Source organism: Corticium candelabrum, chromosome 16 (assembly GCF_963422355.1).
Source record: "Corticium candelabrum chromosome 16, ooCorCand1.1, whole genome shotgun sequence".
NCBI classification, from domain to species: Eukaryota; Metazoa; Porifera; class Homoscleromorpha; order Homosclerophorida; family Plakinidae; genus Corticium; species Corticium candelabrum.
This window is the reverse complement of record NC_085100.1, coordinates 2,683,448-2,703,162: the sequence shown is the minus strand read 5'-3', so window position 1 is coordinate 2,703,162 and position 19,715 is coordinate 2,683,448. Positions and strand designations below refer to the sequence as shown.

The following is a 19,715-nucleotide window of genomic DNA, read 5'->3' as shown; positions in this document are numbered from 1 at the left end:
AGTATTAGTATATATGGTCTTACTTTTTTCTACGTATCAGGGGTGTTGTTACTGGGGCAACGAAGCCAGTTTGGCTCCAGACAATGATGCTTCAGAAGGCTCCAAGTTAACTGTGAAACTAATTGAATGTGTCCCTGTGCTGGAGTCCAGTCTGTCAATGCCATGTCAGAGTCTGAACTCTGGGTCCTGCCAGTACAAGAATTATGCTATCAGTGATCTGTCTATACAAGGCTACACGGAAGATGATGGCTGAAGGTAACATAGTAGCACGTGTACGCCATACTGTAAGCCAGTTGTGTCCAGAGCTGAACTTAGTGCACAGCATGCCTCCGGGTGTCCAAGGACTTTGGCTCCACGTACAGTGGGCAGCAACACCCTAATTTGGCTCCAAAATTGACAACCAGCTGCAACCCTGCGTATACTTATATACAGGGCGTTTCGAAGACCAACCTGTATTAAGGTTCATCCCCTGTCTAATTCAGGGATACTGTTATGATGACTACAGAGGCAAAGTTGGCTCCAAAGTCTGAAAGAGCCACCGTTTAGCTCTGGGATGGTCCAAAACTTTAAGTACCATATTGTTGTTATTGCCCTGCAAGACTAATACTAGCCTTGGAGTGGTAGATTCCTTGATATTACTGTATATATATATATATATATATATATATATATATATATATATATATAAATCTGGAATCTACATTCACGTTGGCTTAGAGCACTAAATACCTCAATGCCACACCCACATATAAGACTACCTGCAGCCTTGTACATACAGGCGCCTATCTGGTGCATTTTATGGGTTGGTTCTTTAGTTGTCTGGTGGACCTCCGGCCTGTCAGTTCAACATGCTTTATATTAATGAATCTATCTATTAACTATCAGGTCTATTGAAACACATTGGTAAATATGCATAGTATATATGTAATACTGATATTACACACAGTGGCGTAGAAATGGGGCGGGCATTACAGCCCGACCAGATTTTGTACATGAACTTTCACCAGACGACGATTGTGGTAACTTCCGGTTTAGATATGATTACTATATATGTAATATATTTTTTGACAATTTAAACACTTTGATAGTAGACATGAACTTTGGTCTTCAGTCTACGTAGTCAACAAATTTACAATTTAATACAGTTTCAATAAGTACTGTACGTTAGGGCATCAACGCCATTCTTGTGTGCTCATGTGTTTAACCACGTTGCACGAGTTCTTTCTAGCGTGTGCTATTTTGCCGTCTAGTAGCACACGTTAGGCCTGACCACTTTTACACCCCTGCAGTAGACATTACATGCCAAGGAATCTTGCATGGAGTCGATCTATAAATCTGCTTACATCGATCTAACTACATTTGGAATGTAGGATCCAGACCAGCATTTCAGCAGTTACACGGAACAGCTTCTACTTATCTGGTGTAAATACTGCATGCAGATTGGTCGTATACTCGAGTTAGGATCAAAACTCCGACTTATGTTTGTCGGTTCGTTCACACCCCTGATAAGTACGCGCCTGAAATGAAAGTGACGACGACAAAGTGGTTGCCATTTGGACCAAACACAATACTGCTCCAAGACTAGACCATTTTGACAGGAAAATTACCGCATTTTTAGCAGGTGTAAATAGATAGATAGAAAGTACATACACAGTCACACAAATCGGAGGTGCTCGAGCGTTCTTTGAGTAAGATATACTCAGTCAGTCACGTGACTTTACAAACTCAAAGATCTCGTTTCTGGCTCATAGCTGAAACTAACATATACAACAGCGACACCATATCCAATCAACTGATTCTAAATTCACACTTGGTACTAATACTAATATACACATATAGTAAAATCAATCAATCTAAGATTAAATCTCAGATTAAAAGCAAAATTCCATAAATAAGTTTAAATACAAAATCAAATACCCGTCTGTAGTCACAACTAATCGCCAAACAGCTTTCAATTAACAGTGTCGTCTACGCCTTCACTAGACTCGTTAGTCATCACACTGACTTCATATTCGCGTTCAATCCGTCGATAATGCGGCCAGAAAAACAGAATTGTACCTATGGCTAAGAATGCTGTTATTCCACATAACATCCAGGAATAATTTATCATGTCCGAAACAGTGTCCTGTGCAGTACTTGGAGTCGGAGTCATTCTAGTTGTTGTAGAAATTGTCGGATTGGGCTTGGACGAGCAAGTATTGTTTGGAGCGTGTATTTGATTGAGCTGAGTAACAAGACCAGGAACTTGACCGATGAAGACTAATATTATGCCCATAATCTGCCTAAAACGCACACATTTGAAAAAAGCTACAAGCGAACACACGTGCCCTCAAATGTATGTGCACATTAATTAGTTATTTAATTAAGAGAGTTTAGAGTTGACCATCAATGTAATGACAACACAATATACTACAGGGTCGTCCAAATATCGACAATTTTCACGAGTGTACCAAGTGCACACTTTTCTGATGCCTCCCTCCCAAAAGCGTACGCAATACTATTAGTGCACAATGCAATAGCTTGACCATGGCTCCATCTATTAAAGTGTTGATGAGTAGACTTCAATGTTACTGCATTGATAGAGTTCTTCATTCATTCTAGTTGACCCACTTGAATGATCGAGGTTTTCAATCATTCAAGTGGACAAAGGCGAAAACATTGAGAGAGTCGCGGTAGAGACAGCTGGGCTCTTTATGGATGAACGGTTGCTGTTGTTCAAGAACGTAACTGGAATAGGCTGCCGCGATCGTACACGTTTGCAAATCCAGTACGTACGAGTGACTAGCACGGGAACGATGCATGATGCAATTCCAGCCATGAAAAACAGAGAAATTAGCACCAGCCATTTACTACCAATCAACATTTCATAACCGTACAGAGGCCATAACCCTCTCCCCCTAGCGTGCGATTTGTACGTTCATGAAATTGTCGATAACTTTGAATGACCCCTACCACAGATTTTCTGAAATAACCTAAGCATTCAGCATTGCAAGACACAAAATTCTCTCCAGTGTCTGGAGATAATGACAGCCTGAGCTCATTGCAAGGACTTGAGCTGTTGAACCCAAATAGCTAGCAGACACTTAAAACCAATACAACCAACATGACCTACCCGACATTCAAATTGTGTGCTTTGCCATGCAAAATAGATTCCAAGAATGTTATCAACTTCTGCTTTAGGGTATGAAAAATAAGTAAACGTACTGTAAATCAATAAATGTTTGTACCTACAAATGTTTGTATACTTCCCTCACACGTCTCAAACACGTGCATGGATGTGACAACGAGGCTCAATCGACATCCGAGTAGGTCTGCCAACATACCGTTTCTACGAATAGTAGCCGTGGCCTCTATTTAATAACAAGGTTACGAAACAGCGACCTCTAAACAAGAGCGGCTTGTATTAGAGAGCGGCCTCTTTATAGATCTCTACTCCACATCGTGACATGTTGGTACTTGAATGCCACATTTCTTTCTGTTAACATAATTGGACACTTGAAGGTGCCAACTGCGGCAGGTTTAGCTGTAAATGGCACGACTACTGGACGGCCAGTAACGGACTAGTGCAGCTTCAATTCGAGAACGGCCTCTATTTTCAATAAATCTCTTCAGCTGTGACTTCTAAACGAGGGCGACCACTATTCGAAGAAATACGATACCTACTTCATTCTCAATATGTCAGTCTCTGATTTCTTGGCTTGCAAAAGGCAATTCGTTGACAGCTAGTGTATGCAGGACGCTACCCTGAGCCGATAAAGCCATTTCTGCCCAACACATACCATGAAGACGATCATTCAGACAGCATCCCATGTGCATTCGTATGAACATTTGGGCTACAAATGTGCATGGATATTTGTACTACAAAAGTTAGAAAGCGATTTAGGTTAGTAAATTATTTGCAATTTACGAAACTGATTTACAGTATGAGTATGTATGTGCATGCCAGTTTGTTCTTGATGTGTAAGATACAAAACAGGACATTAAGCCTGTGCATCAAACCATGTCAGTATGGTACTCCAATAACCCAATAAATTTGAATCTCCACATCAAGCTGCGCCCCACCAGCTCTGATTGCTTTAACAGACAGTGACGGATGGGTACAGGCATTACAACATGGGCTACCATTTCCCAATCATTGAATGACAAAACAGCAGTGTCTACATATATACACATAGCCTACGCTCTTACCCCATCGTCCAAAGAAGACCTGCTGCGGTGGCTTCGGACATGTGCGGGAACGTGCACTCAACACTCAACTCCATGCTAACCGGCAACATGGCAAGAGCAAAAAATCCAAACACTGACATGGCAGCAGCAATCTGCACCTCCTCGTTTTCGTAGCGTATCGCCTACTCATTTTCACATAGACATCAAAATCGTGAACGCTCATGAACATCTGTTAGACTTACAGCAGTAAACCAGATGAGAGCTCCGGTTGCAAATACGTAGCTCACTTTCATTATTTCCTTGTACTTCCGAGTATGGTCGACAATAATGCCAGCTATGAGAGCACCGGGGATACCAAATAGAATGAGGAGAGCTCCACATAATCCAGCAAATCCCTGACAAGATGTACAGATTTCACAACTTGTTGTTATGTGTCTGGATAGAAAGACAAAGATTACCTCTGAGTAACCTCTTGTGCACACAAGCTGCTCAATAAATGTCTGAAGAGCATTGAACAGACCAACTCCGAATCCCCAACCAATCATTAACATAACATACCATTTGAATTTCCAAAACTTTGTGCACACAAAGAAAATAAGAGAGATAGACATACAATCGGTCAGTATCTCACCTGCCTGAGTCCCTTCCAAAAGCTTGTCTTTTCATCGGATGCTGATGTCGAAGGTGGAGTTTTTGGCTTGGAACCCCAGATACAGAAAACAATTGTCGTCATTATCACCCCAGCACCAGCAGGAATTGCATAGACCCATAACTGAAACAGTAGAGTATTAGCAAGCACATACTACGTATACGTCACACCGCCAACTAAATGTGTGTGTGTGTGTGTGTGTGTGTGTGTATGTATGTGTGTGTGTGTGTGTGTGTGTGTGTGTGTGTGTGTGTGTGTGTGTGTGTGTGTGTGTGTGTGTGTGTGTGTGTGTGTGTGTGTGTGTGTGTGTGTGTGTGTGTGTGTGTGTGTGTGTGTGTGTGTGTGTGTGTGTGTGTGTGTGTGTGTGTGTGTGTTGAATCCGATTCACCATTACTAAACAGTACACACACCACTGCTGTTTGCTTACCACGTCCATCCTAGAAGGAGAACTCAAATGTGGTGAAACTGCTGTAGCAATCGCAATGCCCACAGGATTCGCTGCAAATTTTGATGAGAACACTAAAGTCCACTAACAAGTATGACATACAACATTGCTCACCGATGGAAGCAACCATGTTAGCCGTTGCACGTTCTGTCTCGCCAAACCACAAGGCAGTCAGTTTTGTCGGTGCAAACAGAATGAAGGGCTGTGCGGCGGCACATAAAATTTGCCCTGTCATCAAGACAGAATAATAGTGGTGGCCAAATGCACTGAAATATCGAACGATGGCTCCGACTCCATTCAACCATGCACCAACAAGTAACTACACAACAAGACAAAAATCACTGACAGCGCTACATCATGTCTGCGCGGTTGTTTAGAATTGGCAAAGTTCTCTCACTTTACACACAACATGCTCTCACTCTGATTAAATAATGCATTCCAAGAAGAATGTCACCATGGCTTCATTACCCAATAAACGGTGTACACTCAAACCTCCCTAATCCGGACAGTATGGGACTAGCCGCTGTCTGGATTCTAGAAATGTCCAGAAGATATAGCTCATGCGCATAATATCCTTGGAATCCCAGACCATTTTCAATGTAAGGTTTGGTGATATACCAGTTTTGCATTCAGTATCCATGTACAGTACACAGTTGTACTACACTGTAATGTACATGTGTACTTTGTACTACAGTTACATACGTTACATACGCATTCTCCTACTCATTGGCACGTGATAGTCAAAACGGCTTGAGAATTGAATGTCTATGCGGGGAGTTTCTTGCCAAAGTGCAGAGCCATAGAGTGGTTACCCTCGGAGCCCCAAGACTTGATATGTGCTGGGTAAAAGTGTCCGGTCTAGGGAGGTGTCTGTGTCTTGGAGGTCTAGATTAGGGAGGTTTGACTGTATATGCAATTAAAGTGTCAAACGGTGTTCCCCACAATCGGTTCGTTGTCAAATATATACAGCATGGTATGGTATTACCATGCCTAAAAGTGCATGCGCCTATCTGTGAAATCAGGCACTTTCAGGATTAGGCAAGTTCATAGAGATAAAAGCGCATGTGCCCCTGAACAACTAAAATTCGTCTCATTGAGTGTTGCATTGTGATTGACTGGGAATATGTTCAGACTACCAAACCTACTACTAGTATACGTAGCTTTTGTCTAAAATATTGTCAAATCGCTATGTGATCATGTCATCAGTAACGTCGGTCTCGGAGTCCCCGTCGTCATCGTTATCATCAATGCCACTGAAACTGAACTCTTTTTTCAGATATGGAAATCTTCTCTAGAATCTGATGTAATCAAAAGCATCCATAACAAAAAGTAAGTCCTACAAGTGTGACCATTTCCATCTCTTAAAATCACTGACCAACTATCGTCTATTATATCTCTTAATTGACTGATTAATTGTTTTCATTGATATAGAAAATATCGATCTTCCAGATTTAGTTAATACAAGAGTTATTTACAAATAATGGAAAACCATTTACATATTAAAATAGAACTAAAAACAATTGCCCTACAGTCTTTTGAAAAAATTCTCTGCATTTACGTCTTATTGGTAAGAGACATTCTGTTATGGTTGTACCAATAGCCCGTTCACACGAGCACTTGTAACAGGGCCAACATGAATCAGCACCCTGTTGGCTCGCAGGGTTGTGTTAACGCAGGTCGAGTTGAGCAAAGCCAAGTCGCACTGGAATGACCCGCCTCAGACTGCCATCCCAGTTTGGCTTGGCTCGACTCAACTCGCATTCAGTGTGAACGGCAGCCAACTGCCAAACCGTAGTCTGGCGTAGCTAGACCCTCACTCCCGGCGTAGCCAGACTTTCTCAGGAATGTACACGTGACCCTAGCTAGCGTGCGCAGCAAGAGACACACCCACTAAGTGAGCTGGCTCGCCTGAACTCTGTGAAGAGGGGGCAAGATCATCCCTCTAGCACGGTTTGGGTTTTGTCTCGGCTCGGTTTGTAAAAGAGCTCGTGTGAAAAGGCTATCAGACACATCTTACCCCTGTCCGCAGTCCCCATGTGTCGAGCACCCACGCTCCAACGAAACCACCCGGTATGCAGACGACGAAGAAGATGAGCGACAAGAGATTAACAAGGAGGTCAGAGTCGAGACTATAGAACGACTTCACGCTGGGTGCAATCGCCGCGAACGTAATCCACAACTAGAAACAGAACAATCTCATTCCAATCGCACAAGAACGTGCAACGCAAAGTGACATGCCATTCCGTTTGATGTGTTTAGCAGCGCAAGTACGGCGAGGATAACGAATCTGGCAGGATAGAGCTTATAGGCTGGCCGCGGCCGCTGTCCCGACAACGAGGCTTGAAAGTTTGAAGTCTCTGCAGTCTCCAACAGCGTTTTCTTCTCATCGGTACTCATGACGGTCAGAGGAATTTCAGCCTCTGAACCTTGTGAGTCGTGGGCAGCCAGGTTGATTGTACGCATGCGCTTATCCCAAAAATTAGACAGACCCGTGTAACGCAGCGGCAGAAGGAGTTTCTGCGTACGGGCCTGTAATACATGCTACTGCACGTATGTAGTAATAACAAATTGCAAACGCGAGAGTTAGTAGCCAGACTCTGCCTTTTTAGATGTGTTTGGTTTACGCTAGCACGTGGTCGAGCACGTGATTACACGGGCGCGCGAGAAGAGGACTGGGATACAGAGCTAGAGTCAGCATTGACAGAACTGCTTTCGATAGATACCTAGCATCTACGTGTTCTTTTAATTTATGCATATCTGCAAATTATTTGTCCGAGTTCATATTAATTAATTTTAGTGTCGTAGAAATTTAGCTCCAGCACCAGATCTAAGGGGGCGACAAGAAGAAACCAACAATCATAAAACATTACAGCATAGGATACGCGAAAAGTGTTGCCAACACTTAGAGGTGAGAGGCCACACTAGACGTCAATGACATTGATTAATAATTAATTTCTTAGTGCTAGAAGAAACTGCGTACAGCATTTCATTTCATCTAGTTTATGTTATGGAACGATTTCCATACATTGGGAACAGAATAACTCAAACGTAGGCAGACCCGTTCTCAAGCCCAATTGTTCCAGTATTCACATTGATACCGTCAGTGTCACTGTCGCACAGTGCCAACATACATAGTACAGTACAGGAAACACAAACGACATAAATTACGAGCCAAATTCAATCAACTAGACACTCTATAGTCTTACTTAGTGAATTAAATTGATCATAACATATTCAAGTGCAGTCTAGATACGTAGACGAGCCAGTAAACTACACAAAGGTAGAGTGGAATATTTTACAAGTTTAATAATAAGAATTAACGGTTAGTGTTACATACGAAAAACCCAGGAAAAGTTTTATACCGCGAGAAAATGAAATATGCTAAGTATCTCAATCCCGTAAATAGTTTAATCAGCGATTAGCTACCCAACCCAGTCACCAGCTCCACCTGCCGCATATCATTTGCTAATTCGGGACAACGCGGGTTCCGGTCACTTACTTACACAGGACTTGCCATTTGTGTACGTATCGCCTCAATATCGTCGGAGCCATCCGGTGATGTCGCTCCGTTACTGTTTTTAGCTCCGTTAGACTTCGAGACGTTCTCCTTAGGAACCACCTGTCCAAAGAAAAAGCTTTTCCTAAAAAGTCACTCAAAAAGTAATCGAAATAACAAACCTGAGGCGGCGGACCCAAGAACGATAACAGAACTGGCAACAGCACGAGCCCATTAAACGTTCCCAGCACGAGAAGAGCGAGAAACACCAAAAAGAAGTATCTCACTATGAACTCGAACTCGGAAAACGCCAACATGAGGACACCCAAGAACGTACTGACCGAGCCATTGAATATCGGTATGAAACGATACATGAGCGCGTAGTGAACCCGCTTGTTACGTGTCCCGGCTATCTTCACAAACATGAGACACAGAGGAGCGGTGAATTCCACACTGGCGCCGACAGACACGATGACTGCAACGCATGGAATGGCAGAAAACTGAATGTTTGCCAAACCTAGAAATCCGTACACCTCGAAAGCGGTCAACGCGAGCATGAACACCATGATTACTCCCGTCCAAACGCTGAGAAGTAGAACGGACGTGGCGATGAGACAAGCGACGAGGATGAGACCGACGGCCAAGAAGAGATTCTCTCTCAAATTGATATACTGCTCGTAGTAGGTAAATGACGTACCGCGCGGATACGACGACATGCCGTTCTGCTTTCCTGTCTTAATCACCGCACGCGTGTCTTTGATTAAGGCGATGTCCTCGGTCGACGTCTTCACGCCCGACGCGTACATGGGCATCTGGGCGTACACGAGCGGTTTGGACTTAGGTACAGGACCCAACCGTGCCAGACCGAGGTGCCAGTCAGGAGGCACAGGCCGGAATGACGGCCGTGACGTCTGAGGAAAGACCAAGTCCAGATTCACCCAGAGAGTGAGGTAAGAGTAGAATAGGTCTGAAGGAATGACGTCGACCATTGCATTGGTATCGTTGTAAGTATCTAATACTTGCCACGGCTCCATAGGATTACGGCCGAGTGACAATATAATACCACCAATGAATGAAGATAGATGTGGTAATTCATCAATGTATCTTCTCTCTACTCCCTTGAAGTAATCGATCATCTTGCGCAGCCAGAACGGCTCGGACACATCAGTCTGGTTCTCGTTCTTGTTCGTCAAGATCCACGGAACTTGAGAGAAGTTGCGATGGTACTTCAGAGCAGCAACCTGCCATTCGGGCGACGTGAAATCGTTGCTGTCGTCATGTACAATAGTGACCGAACTGAAGGAGAAATACTTGATGTTGTTGACGATCACGTCGTGTTCCCGTGTTCCAGATGGAACAACTTCGGTCAAGTCAAGACCATCCTTCACTGTGGTGACGAAGTACCCACTGAGTCCGACCAAAACCAGTGAGATACATATGACAATGACTTGCACAGCCGGATGGAGAATAAACGGCGAGTAATAATCGCGTACAAAACGATCTCCCAACGTTGTTCCCTCGTCACGGTCCTCTTGCTTTTCCGACACCTCAATGGTCATCTGCACAGTGCTTTCCGTCTTATTGAATTGAGCAGACGAGTCATGGCTGACCGGATCCTCATAACGCAGACACGATGCAGTATTCGCACCACAGCACAGCACATCACATAACTCCTGTCGAACACGTCCAGCGTCGATACAAAGATAAGCAGGAAAGGCGAACAGAAGCACGAAGTAGTTGATAATAATACATATTCCAATCTAAAATTTCAAAACAACAAATCACACCAAAATGAGATGTGCATGCACTGTATTGAATTCTACCTGTAGAGCCAATTCTCTCATGGCAGGAATCGGAATGATGGCGGCGAGAAAAAATCCGGCAGCATTGGTGACGGAAGTCAGTGTGATGCTGTGTCCCACTTTTTCCAAGCAACGTCGGGAGACTTCAGGTAGGGGTAACTGGTTACCATTAGGGCCATCGAAGACGTGAAAGAAGGCATGAGCCAAAACAAACATATCATCGACTCCAAGCGCAAGCACCAAAAACGGCAAAACCTAATCAATAATATTCTATCAAATACCTGAATTAATTAATTAATTACCAAAATCAACAAATGGCGCTGCTGTCCGACCAGATCCCCGTATGTTACAAGAAATGTTAGCCCCACTACAACACTTCAATGTTTTGAGAAAATGTACTAGATGTTTGCTCCAGTAATTTTTGATCCTGTTTGCTTGAAACTAAATACTGACTGCACTATAACCACACTGTACTGTGCCCGTTGTGCCAAATGTGCCTACCCACACCACAGATATGCAGCAATGTATGAGCGAATCTAAACCTATGCGGTCTAGCGCGCGTTGCATGGGCGTGGCCTAGAGAATGAGTAGTCTTGCGTAGCCAGACCATCTTCGCCATCATACATAGCTAGACAATGTACTTTCTCTGCATGTGCATTACAGTTTGCTACAGTAATATACTTTCAAAATATATTACTTATTTAATTAACACCAAGACCGGAAGTGGCAGTTTTTGTGACACCAACCAAAGTCAACGTTTTGAAACCCATGGTCGCACAGGCTGTGTGCCATCCTATGGTCCTGATATGGCAACCCATTTCAGAGTGATACTCAATAATTAAGTATCACACACTGTCATACGACCTTGATTACTCAAACTTTTTCATCTCACACCCTCACATGATCTCGATTACTCAAACTTTTCACAAAAGTTGTGACAGTCACAAATCACGGTTTCAGCACAAATTACCTACTAATAAATCTTGATAGAACTGACTGCCTGCATAATGTCTCACAACAGCGTACCATCAGGGCGCCTTGCATAAACAATAACCTTAATTTCCAAATACAAATTCATAATACTGATATTTATAGCTGCCCATTGAACAATCACAATTGCTTCACAGATTGCAAACGTAACTCACACAACCTCAAAACGTGTATCCATACCTGTGTGGTCGTTGGGTTGAAAGGCAAGCCACACAATGCTGAAAGTCCCAATCCGGCCAGAACGGCACAGATGACAAGAAAAACACCGACCTACAAACGGAATCAATCCACCATCGTAGTCATGTGATAAGCAACACAGAACTTACAAGTCCAACATTGACTCTAGATTTGACAGCAGACTTAAGATTGATAAACGCCACGCCGGCGAACAGAGCCATGAGAAGATAACCAACAATCAACAACACTTCGTTGCCAGACGAGAACCGTTTGATCACATCTTCAGTAGTATCAGCACTCCATGCATGTACATCAGTCAGATTATGCATACCCTCAGAATCATACACAACCTATCAGATCGAGATCATGACGGTATACATATAATTCCCATTCGCACACACCAGGAAAACCCACTGACCTTCAAAAACTCTTTCCTCCACTCACTCAAAAGGTCCTCTGCCTCGTCGAGTGTAATATTACGATCCAATTTCAGTCTCACGGTGTCCACTACGTCTTGTGCACCTCTGAGAGTAAAAAGCGTTTGAACAGCTGGAGAAGGCCCACCTGATTTCCACTCATCACCTATGTCACACAATTCAAATACAAAACGAAATCAAATTACATAGCAAACACGACAGCTGTACCTGAAATGATTAACTCTGAATGCCAGACATTTGCAAACATTTTACAATCAGCTTGAAGAGCCTTTGTGATATTAAGAGGTGGCAGGTTCTAACAACAAAAATGAGAAATACACTGTAGTGGTCAACATATTTTCCTATAATGCAATGTATATGCACTCACCAGTTCTTGACAACCTGGACTGTTGGAATCCAGGCACGGTTTACCCACATATGTGTGAATAAGAGCTAAAGTCTAGTAAGACAGAAACTATCACAAAAGCTGAACACTGCTGTCTCTATCTTTTACATTCTGCTTCCTGTACAGACCCGTCCAAACAGTCTGTCTGTCGTGGTATTGTCTGTCCTGGTAACTCTCTGTTTATCTGCCAATTGTCTGTCTCACTGAGTATCTTAACCAACCAGACCGACAGGTAATTTCATTTGTCTACAGTAAGGAAGTGTTGTTGTTATGTGTCAATATCTGCAAACTACAAGTGTCAAGAGAGTGTACAGCACATTGTAGTCATTACAGACAAAGCATAAACTAAAGCCTATTGATATCAACTAAGTATGGTGCAGTGCTATGTTGATCCAGAATCAATCACACCTTCACATATTCACTCTTCCAAATTGCTGTCTGTCATCACCCTATGTGACTACGTGTCTATCTGCGGCTTTGCCCACTAGTTCACACTGAAGGTTTTTTTAGTTACAATATCTTACCAACATACCTCTTTAAGAGAATCATCGATCACTGTACCAGACTGATTAAAGATCTGGAATAGACCAAGCAAGTTGAGATTAGCCCAGTTCAGAGGAAAAGTTGCATTTGTTCCTGGAAGAGGATACTGAAACGGTTCTCGGTGATGAACAAATGCTCCTTCCCAAAAGCAATCCAACACAGTAGGAGTAGTACAAGGAAGCAATGCTACGATCATCTTGTCAAGGTCAGGATATTGAATAGTTTGTGGTGCTTTGGGAATGTAACATAAGTCTTGATAGCCCCATCTATCAAATAAACACAATACAAAAACGTTACACACAAAACCCACCAAACAAGTCATCAATCGTTCCGATACAATTTAGATGTCTTACAAGCAACTACACTACACTGGTGAGAATACAAACTTGCACTAACAGTCACATAGGGATTCTAACCACAACTCAAGAAGGACAAAAAGTGCCACTAAGACCAGGTACGTATTCCTAGTCACCAACTATATATAATTCTGGTCACAACATAGACAACCACAATTTGACATCCTGTAAACAGACTAGGCATCCCACTGAAAGTGACACTAAACTAGCAGATCTAAAAGTGCAGTACATTCATTGGGCATATAAGATCATCTTTATGCTATATGTCTCATACTGCATTGGAATGACAGAGGGCAGAGTGTACCCACAATAAAAAGATGGATACAACAGATGTCATCCTGGTTGACAATAAATTTCTTACCAAGGAGACACCAGTCTGACCCATGACCCTAAATCACACCCTTGCACTTTACAAGGAAAAACCTATAACCTAACAATAACAAGCAAAACGCCATCTCAAGTATGCTACAGACCTACAGCTTGACGCGTCCTTGACCGTCTCTGTTCAATTCTAATAGGCCACGCCCAGTTACCAGTTTCTTGACCAATGGCTTTCCACATCAACGTCAAATCCCGTCTTCAGTAACAGCCTCAACTTGTAGGGAATCGATTCACGTCCAGAAGCTCCAGTGATGCCCTCAAGCAATAAAAACGTCATGTGGCAAGGAAGACCAACCAGATAGCGCACGTACTACTCTCATTTACACTAACATTCTATCAACCACACAAGGAGCCTAAATGGTGCAGTATGCCAGCCCACCCAGAACATATTTAGTAGCAAGATACAGTAACCATGACTATAATCCCAAATTGGACAACATAAGGGTCCACACTAGAGGAATAAACAAACCAACAACGCACCGTTTGCCTCCAAACGTGACGTTCACGTCCTGCGCGACGCGTGTCACCAAATCGAGATGCTCGAGAAGAGCCTGGCGCGTGATAGCGCTCCCGCCGTCCTTCCCGACCTGAATCAAGAGCTCAGTCGACGCCTCCGTTCCCTCTCCCAGCACCGATTTCGTGTAGTCGAGCTCCTTCTCCAACCGTCCGCCTTGCTCGACCCACAACTCTGCCTGATCCGTCTCAAATCTCGCTCTCAGCAGTCCAAGCGACAGTCCCACACAACCCACAACGACAAGCAATACCACAAGCCGCGGGAACCGACCGAGAAACTCTCCCAGAGAGCCGAACGACCTTTCGATTCCTGAGCGAAACGTTAGTCGCCAAGTGGCTCCAGTCGCATTGCCCTTCTCAATCTGCTCGAGGGCATATTTCGCGTTGGCGAAACGTACTTCGATTGGGTCTTTCTCGGACACATCCATGTCGACGATCTATGCTCGCGCCTGTGCACACAATGAAGCAAGATCGACTTGCAATCGCTAATCAAGGAATACTGTGTACAATTACGACACGCCCTAATTTAATTGATATTGACCGATTACGGAAGTGATGTACTATCGTGAATGGCACGTTTCTGCGAATGTCATCGCGCGCAGTACGGGTTCAAGTTGATCGTGTATGAAATCATGCTCTTAGTCATCAGACTTACGACAATCAAGAAAGTGTAGTGCACGCTTTGTTGTGTCAAGCTGGTGTCAAGATTCTTGGAACTAGAGGTGATGTCGTAGATAGCATCGACGAAATCGACACTACAGTACACGTACGTATGTTGTAGAATGGTTTCCAAGATGTATTGATGGCGTTATAATATTTCAATGACGTCATCAGTACTTGGTCTAGGGTAATGACCCGTGACATCACTATGTTGTACCACAGTTCGTGCAACTTTGCGGTCTCCTGGGCGTGTAAACTAGTAATCAAATTTACACGTGTAAGTTGTTGCGTAGTACACATGGAGGACTTCCATTGTTCAATAGAGGAAGCATTAGAAACGTCCGTCTAGGACGTCTAGACACTGAACTCGACTTAATAAATAAAAAAATTGGGTTGTTGGTATGGCAACTGATGTTGAAGGGCGACGAAGGTCGATGGGGCGTGATCGTGATTGCTTCCATGTCTGAAAATAGGTACCGTTACGTACTACCGGACATTTGTAAGACAGTACAACTACTTGAATCACTTTCGTTGAACACAGTCACGTGATGGCGGTGATTTGTAGTGGCAAAGGGCAAATATACATCCGGATCTAATACTGTTCATTTTTATTATCTAACTAGCTCACCATCCCGTTCTCCGCACGGGCAAATTAGCTATTAATATTACTAATGGTTAGTAAATTTCTCTAGATATCTCATTCACCCCGTTCTGTAATTTTTTATGAAGTGTATCTCTGAAGAATTCTCATGAAGAATTTCGTTCAGAGTTGTATTCCGTTCAATGATATCCTGTTCTGAGATTATATTGCTAGTTAACAATCAATAATCCAATCAACGGGATTTTAAACGTGACGCTCGGTTACATTTTTTGTCTTCAACGTGATGTTAACTAATTGCCGAGCATAGCGAGGCTTCTAAATCCGGGTCGCACAACAGAAAGGGGCGTGGTCCTATATGGCGAACTCTCGCTAGATTAGGAGTTATTATTCAGGACCTACTTCAAAAAATGGTTTCCGTGTCCGACTACAGATCAGTCTAGGAACGATTCGTGCAAGTGACCAAACGGCGAAGAGAAAGCCTCACAAAGTTTCGTCGCCCCATCCTTTTGTAAAGGGGCCTGCTGGGGACACGTACATGCCCCTCAATTTGCAATTGGGTACTAATTTGATCCTAGCAGTTTACAGATTACAACCAATATTTTCAAATTTAGGTTTAGCCAGATACCTGCATGGTGTCAATGATTCACGGCTTTGCCTAGTGCAAAACAGTCATTTCAATTTCTTGTTTGCACTATTGTCTTAGACTGTGCTGACGATTGCAAGGCTGATCCGAATACTTCAAGCAAAAGATCTAGACTTGGCTGCTGCAATAGATTTGGTTGATACCACCAGAGACACTCTTCAGAATAGGAGGAACGACTCGGCATCATGGAAGCCTAGGATTGCATGGTATCACCGGCGTAGCGTCGGGAGGGAGGCTGGAGGAGGCTATAGAGCCCAAACATTTTGGGCGTGTCACTTCGCTTCATGCAGAACTATAATTTTAAGTTCCTAACAGTGACAATCCGCTTAATCTCAGAGTAGTATGTTGACGACCGACGTTAACTATATTTCTGTGACAATACACATCGTCATTTCAGTATGATAAAACTAGTGTCGAGAAGTCGTGGACACTTAGAGTGCGCATGACCATCAATTATTTGAGACGTCGCTATCTGGCAATGGCAGAGTCAAAGAAGACCGCATCAAAAGGGCATGCAGAAGCCTATCCATCGATTCTTTTTCAAGTAATTCTAGTTAATTACGGTAGACAACTCGATTGACCGGAGAATGGAATCTCCTGAGGCTCCGCTATAAATAGCTACCTAATGATTTGCTTGCACTCCGCTGTACTTTCTCCACGGGTTTATTCTATTTATTAATTAAAAAACTATAGCTAGACCTATATTGCTCGCTAGATTACGAAATGCTAAAATTGGTCGACGTCGTTTGCACTGAATTGGTCTTCTAGATTCTATTGTCATCGAGATACCATTTAATTTTGACGATCGCAGCGAGCCATGAAAACCTTTTTGGCACGGACGGTAACAGCGTTTCCACTCTTTTATACGCACACTGACGATACTCAGTCCCACAGCTTATTTGTAACCTGAAATTGATAATAATTTACTTAGATGTCTACAAACTGCAAGCAAGAAAAGTAGAAAATGGGCGTGGCTCTGCATGTAAGAAACGGTCGTGGTTTGCGGCCTAATTTAGAACCCCCCCCAAACTTGAGGACCACTGTACGCCGGTGATGGTATTGTACGTATATCTACTTTAGATAGATGTCTAGAGGGTGAAAGACAGCGGTCTTCTATTGACATCACTTCTAGACCACGTCGCAGATTTAGACAACCTACCACTACACCGATGCATGAGTATTTCCTGTAATGGAACAACTGCAGGACTCGGCACAAAGTAATGAAGACTCTAGAGACTCGATAACTATTATCACATTTCCCTTTACAACACACCCACTGGATCAGGTGATAAGAGAATTCAACCGACGTTTTCAGTCGAAGTCGGTCTTGATGACGGCAACTGAGGTAATTAACCTCGACCTCCCAGACTCGTGTAGCGCCGATTCTCGAGATGTACTGTACCACCTCTTCTCAATATTGCGGATGGTCCTAGGATCAGCATTAGTGTTCAGTTTCTTACATGCATATCTATTTAATTACAGCTCTATCAACGAAGACATCTCATGCATATCTGCTGTCTAACAAAGACTACTGTATAGAAACGACGAGTTGTAGTGCGCTCTTCACGCAAACTCACGTTCCTACACGTCGTGGTTTGTATTCTGTATCTGTCAACGGCAGTAACGACACCTAGTAGAGTTAATTAACGTTTGTTCGAACCGATGCTTCGACATCTACACTAGTGTGGTACACGGTGATTGCAGGTAAAAAGATTGATGTATTCTAAGTCAGCAATATGTTATATAACCACTGATATGCTAACGTGCGCTAAGACGTAAAACTATTATAATACCACATTACATCACTTTCCCTCAGACGAAGGGCTAAAGTCCGAGTCTACAATATAACCATTCATATATTGTGGGCGAGATCTTTGACGTTGAGATCTTCTGAGTACTTGAGGAGCTTCAGTACTTGAGTTAGAATCTGATTCAACGGGATACGGTAACTCTTCCGGATTATCCTCAGAGTCTGTGGAAATATCTGAGAGAATCTCTCTCTGTTGATTTACATTTGTTTTAGTATCCAAAAGATCCCTCTGTTGGTTTACATCTGTTCTAATATCTAGTTACGTTGTACATATGGTTTTATTCTATCATGATGGAGAGTCACATCCTTCCTCCCATATGGTCGACGAACCTTGTATACTATGTCGGATATCTTTTTAACAACTTTATGAGGTCCCGTCCATCGTGGACAGAAAGAACGAGATACTTGTTTCCCTCCACTAGGACGTGTAATCCACACTAGATCTCCAACACTGTATGGGGTGAAGTGCAACTTTGATTTGTTGTACTGTCTCTGTCTTTCATTTGACCTATGACTGTAGTTTTTCTTTACCTTTTGGTATATGTCAGGAACAGATGTCAAACCGTTCTCTACATAAGCCATTGGTGATGTCGTCTTGTGTTCTGTTACCCTGCACACAGAATCTGCTGCAGCTTGTAACAACGTTCTAGGCATCTCTTTGAAAATAACTCTATATGGAATGTCTCCAATCGACTCATGGTACGACGTATTATAGGCCAGTTGGACTTGTGTCAAATGGTTTTGCCATGTTGTATGGTTAGAATCTATCACCTTTGCTAGCATTTCTCCCAATGTCCTATTGAAACGTTCTACCGCACCATTTGCTTGGGAGTGATATGCCGTTGACTTAGTATGTCGTATTCCATGTTGACTACAAAATTGCTCAAAAGCTCGACTTGTGAAACATGTTCCATTGTCGGAATGAACTAATTCTGGCAGTCCATATCTACCAATCCATTCTTGAATCTTGCAACTTACTTCTTGAGATGTATCCGGAGTTGTGTCTGCCGTTGCAACGGGCACAATTCCACATATTTGGAAAATGCATCCTGAATAACTAAGATAAATTGTAGTCCCTTGTCGGTCGAGGTAACGGTCCTTTAATGTCTATTTCGACTCTCTCAAACGGTTTCTCTGTTAGCTATAGGGCGTTCTTTCAATGGAGATCGCGCTCTTTGATGTGGTGGCATCCTTTCCCCACATGTATGGCAAGATTTGGTGTAATCCATTACATCTCTGTTTACAGTGCTCCACCAAAATCGATCCAATGTCCGAGTCAATGTCTTCTTGACACCCTGATGTCCTGAGAAGGCATCATGCGCCAGCCGAAGTACTTCAGGTATCAGAGCAATAGGTACGACAATCTGCGAATGCCCTTGAGATGATGTTCTATGTAATATTCCATCTTTAGATAGCGTTAACTTCTCCCGTAGTAAACATTGTAATTGTAGTTGTTCTGAATGATCCAAACTCGATTGCTTCGATGTATCTCCACTAACATGGCTAGATGCCGCTGATAGCACAAGATCTCTTCTCTGGAAGTCCTTGAAAGTGTTTGTCGTCCCACAATCGCTCAACATACAAACTTTTGGTGAGCTTCCTTGAGGCGAAAACAATGAAACGCGGGGCTTGTTATATTGTCTTCCTGAGTAAACTGTTC

At 43.1% G+C, this 19,715-nt stretch overlaps 2 protein-coding genes across 2 annotated transcripts; both read right to left on the bottom strand.

Annotated features, from left to right (window-relative positions):
• Nucleotides 1-1,783: 1,783 nt before the first annotated feature.
• Nucleotides 1,784-7,692, bottom strand: LOC134192159 (solute carrier family 49 member A3-like). The gene is made up of 9 exons (XM_062660857.1): nt 7,500-7,692; nt 7,279-7,440; nt 5,376-5,580; nt 5,244-5,314; nt 4,799-4,939; nt 4,626-4,742; nt 4,410-4,562; nt 4,189-4,349; nt 1,784-2,282 (listed from the first exon to the last, which is right to left on the bottom strand). The coding sequence occupies exons 1-9, from the start codon at nt 7,656-7,658 to the stop codon at nt 1,952-1,954; spliced, it is 1,500 nt and encodes a 499-aa protein (XP_062516841.1). The 5' UTR covers nt 7,659-7,692; the 3' UTR covers nt 1,784-1,951.
• Nucleotides 7,693-8,542: 850 nt separating this feature from the next.
• LOC134191822 (protein patched homolog 1-like) lies at nt 8,543-14,812 on the bottom strand. Its single transcript, XM_062660443.1, has 10 exons — nt 14,309-14,812; nt 13,081-13,357; nt 12,531-12,602; nt 12,371-12,458; nt 12,145-12,308; nt 11,876-12,076; nt 11,730-11,819; nt 10,581-10,814; nt 8,940-10,517; nt 8,543-8,880 (listed from the first exon to the last, which is right to left on the bottom strand). Exons 1-10 carry the CDS (start codon nt 14,767-14,769, stop codon nt 8,761-8,763), a joined length of 3,285 nt encoding a protein of 1,094 aa, XP_062516427.1. The 5' UTR covers nt 14,770-14,812; the 3' UTR covers nt 8,543-8,760.
• Between the last annotated feature and the right edge of the window lie 4,903 nt (nt 14,813-19,715).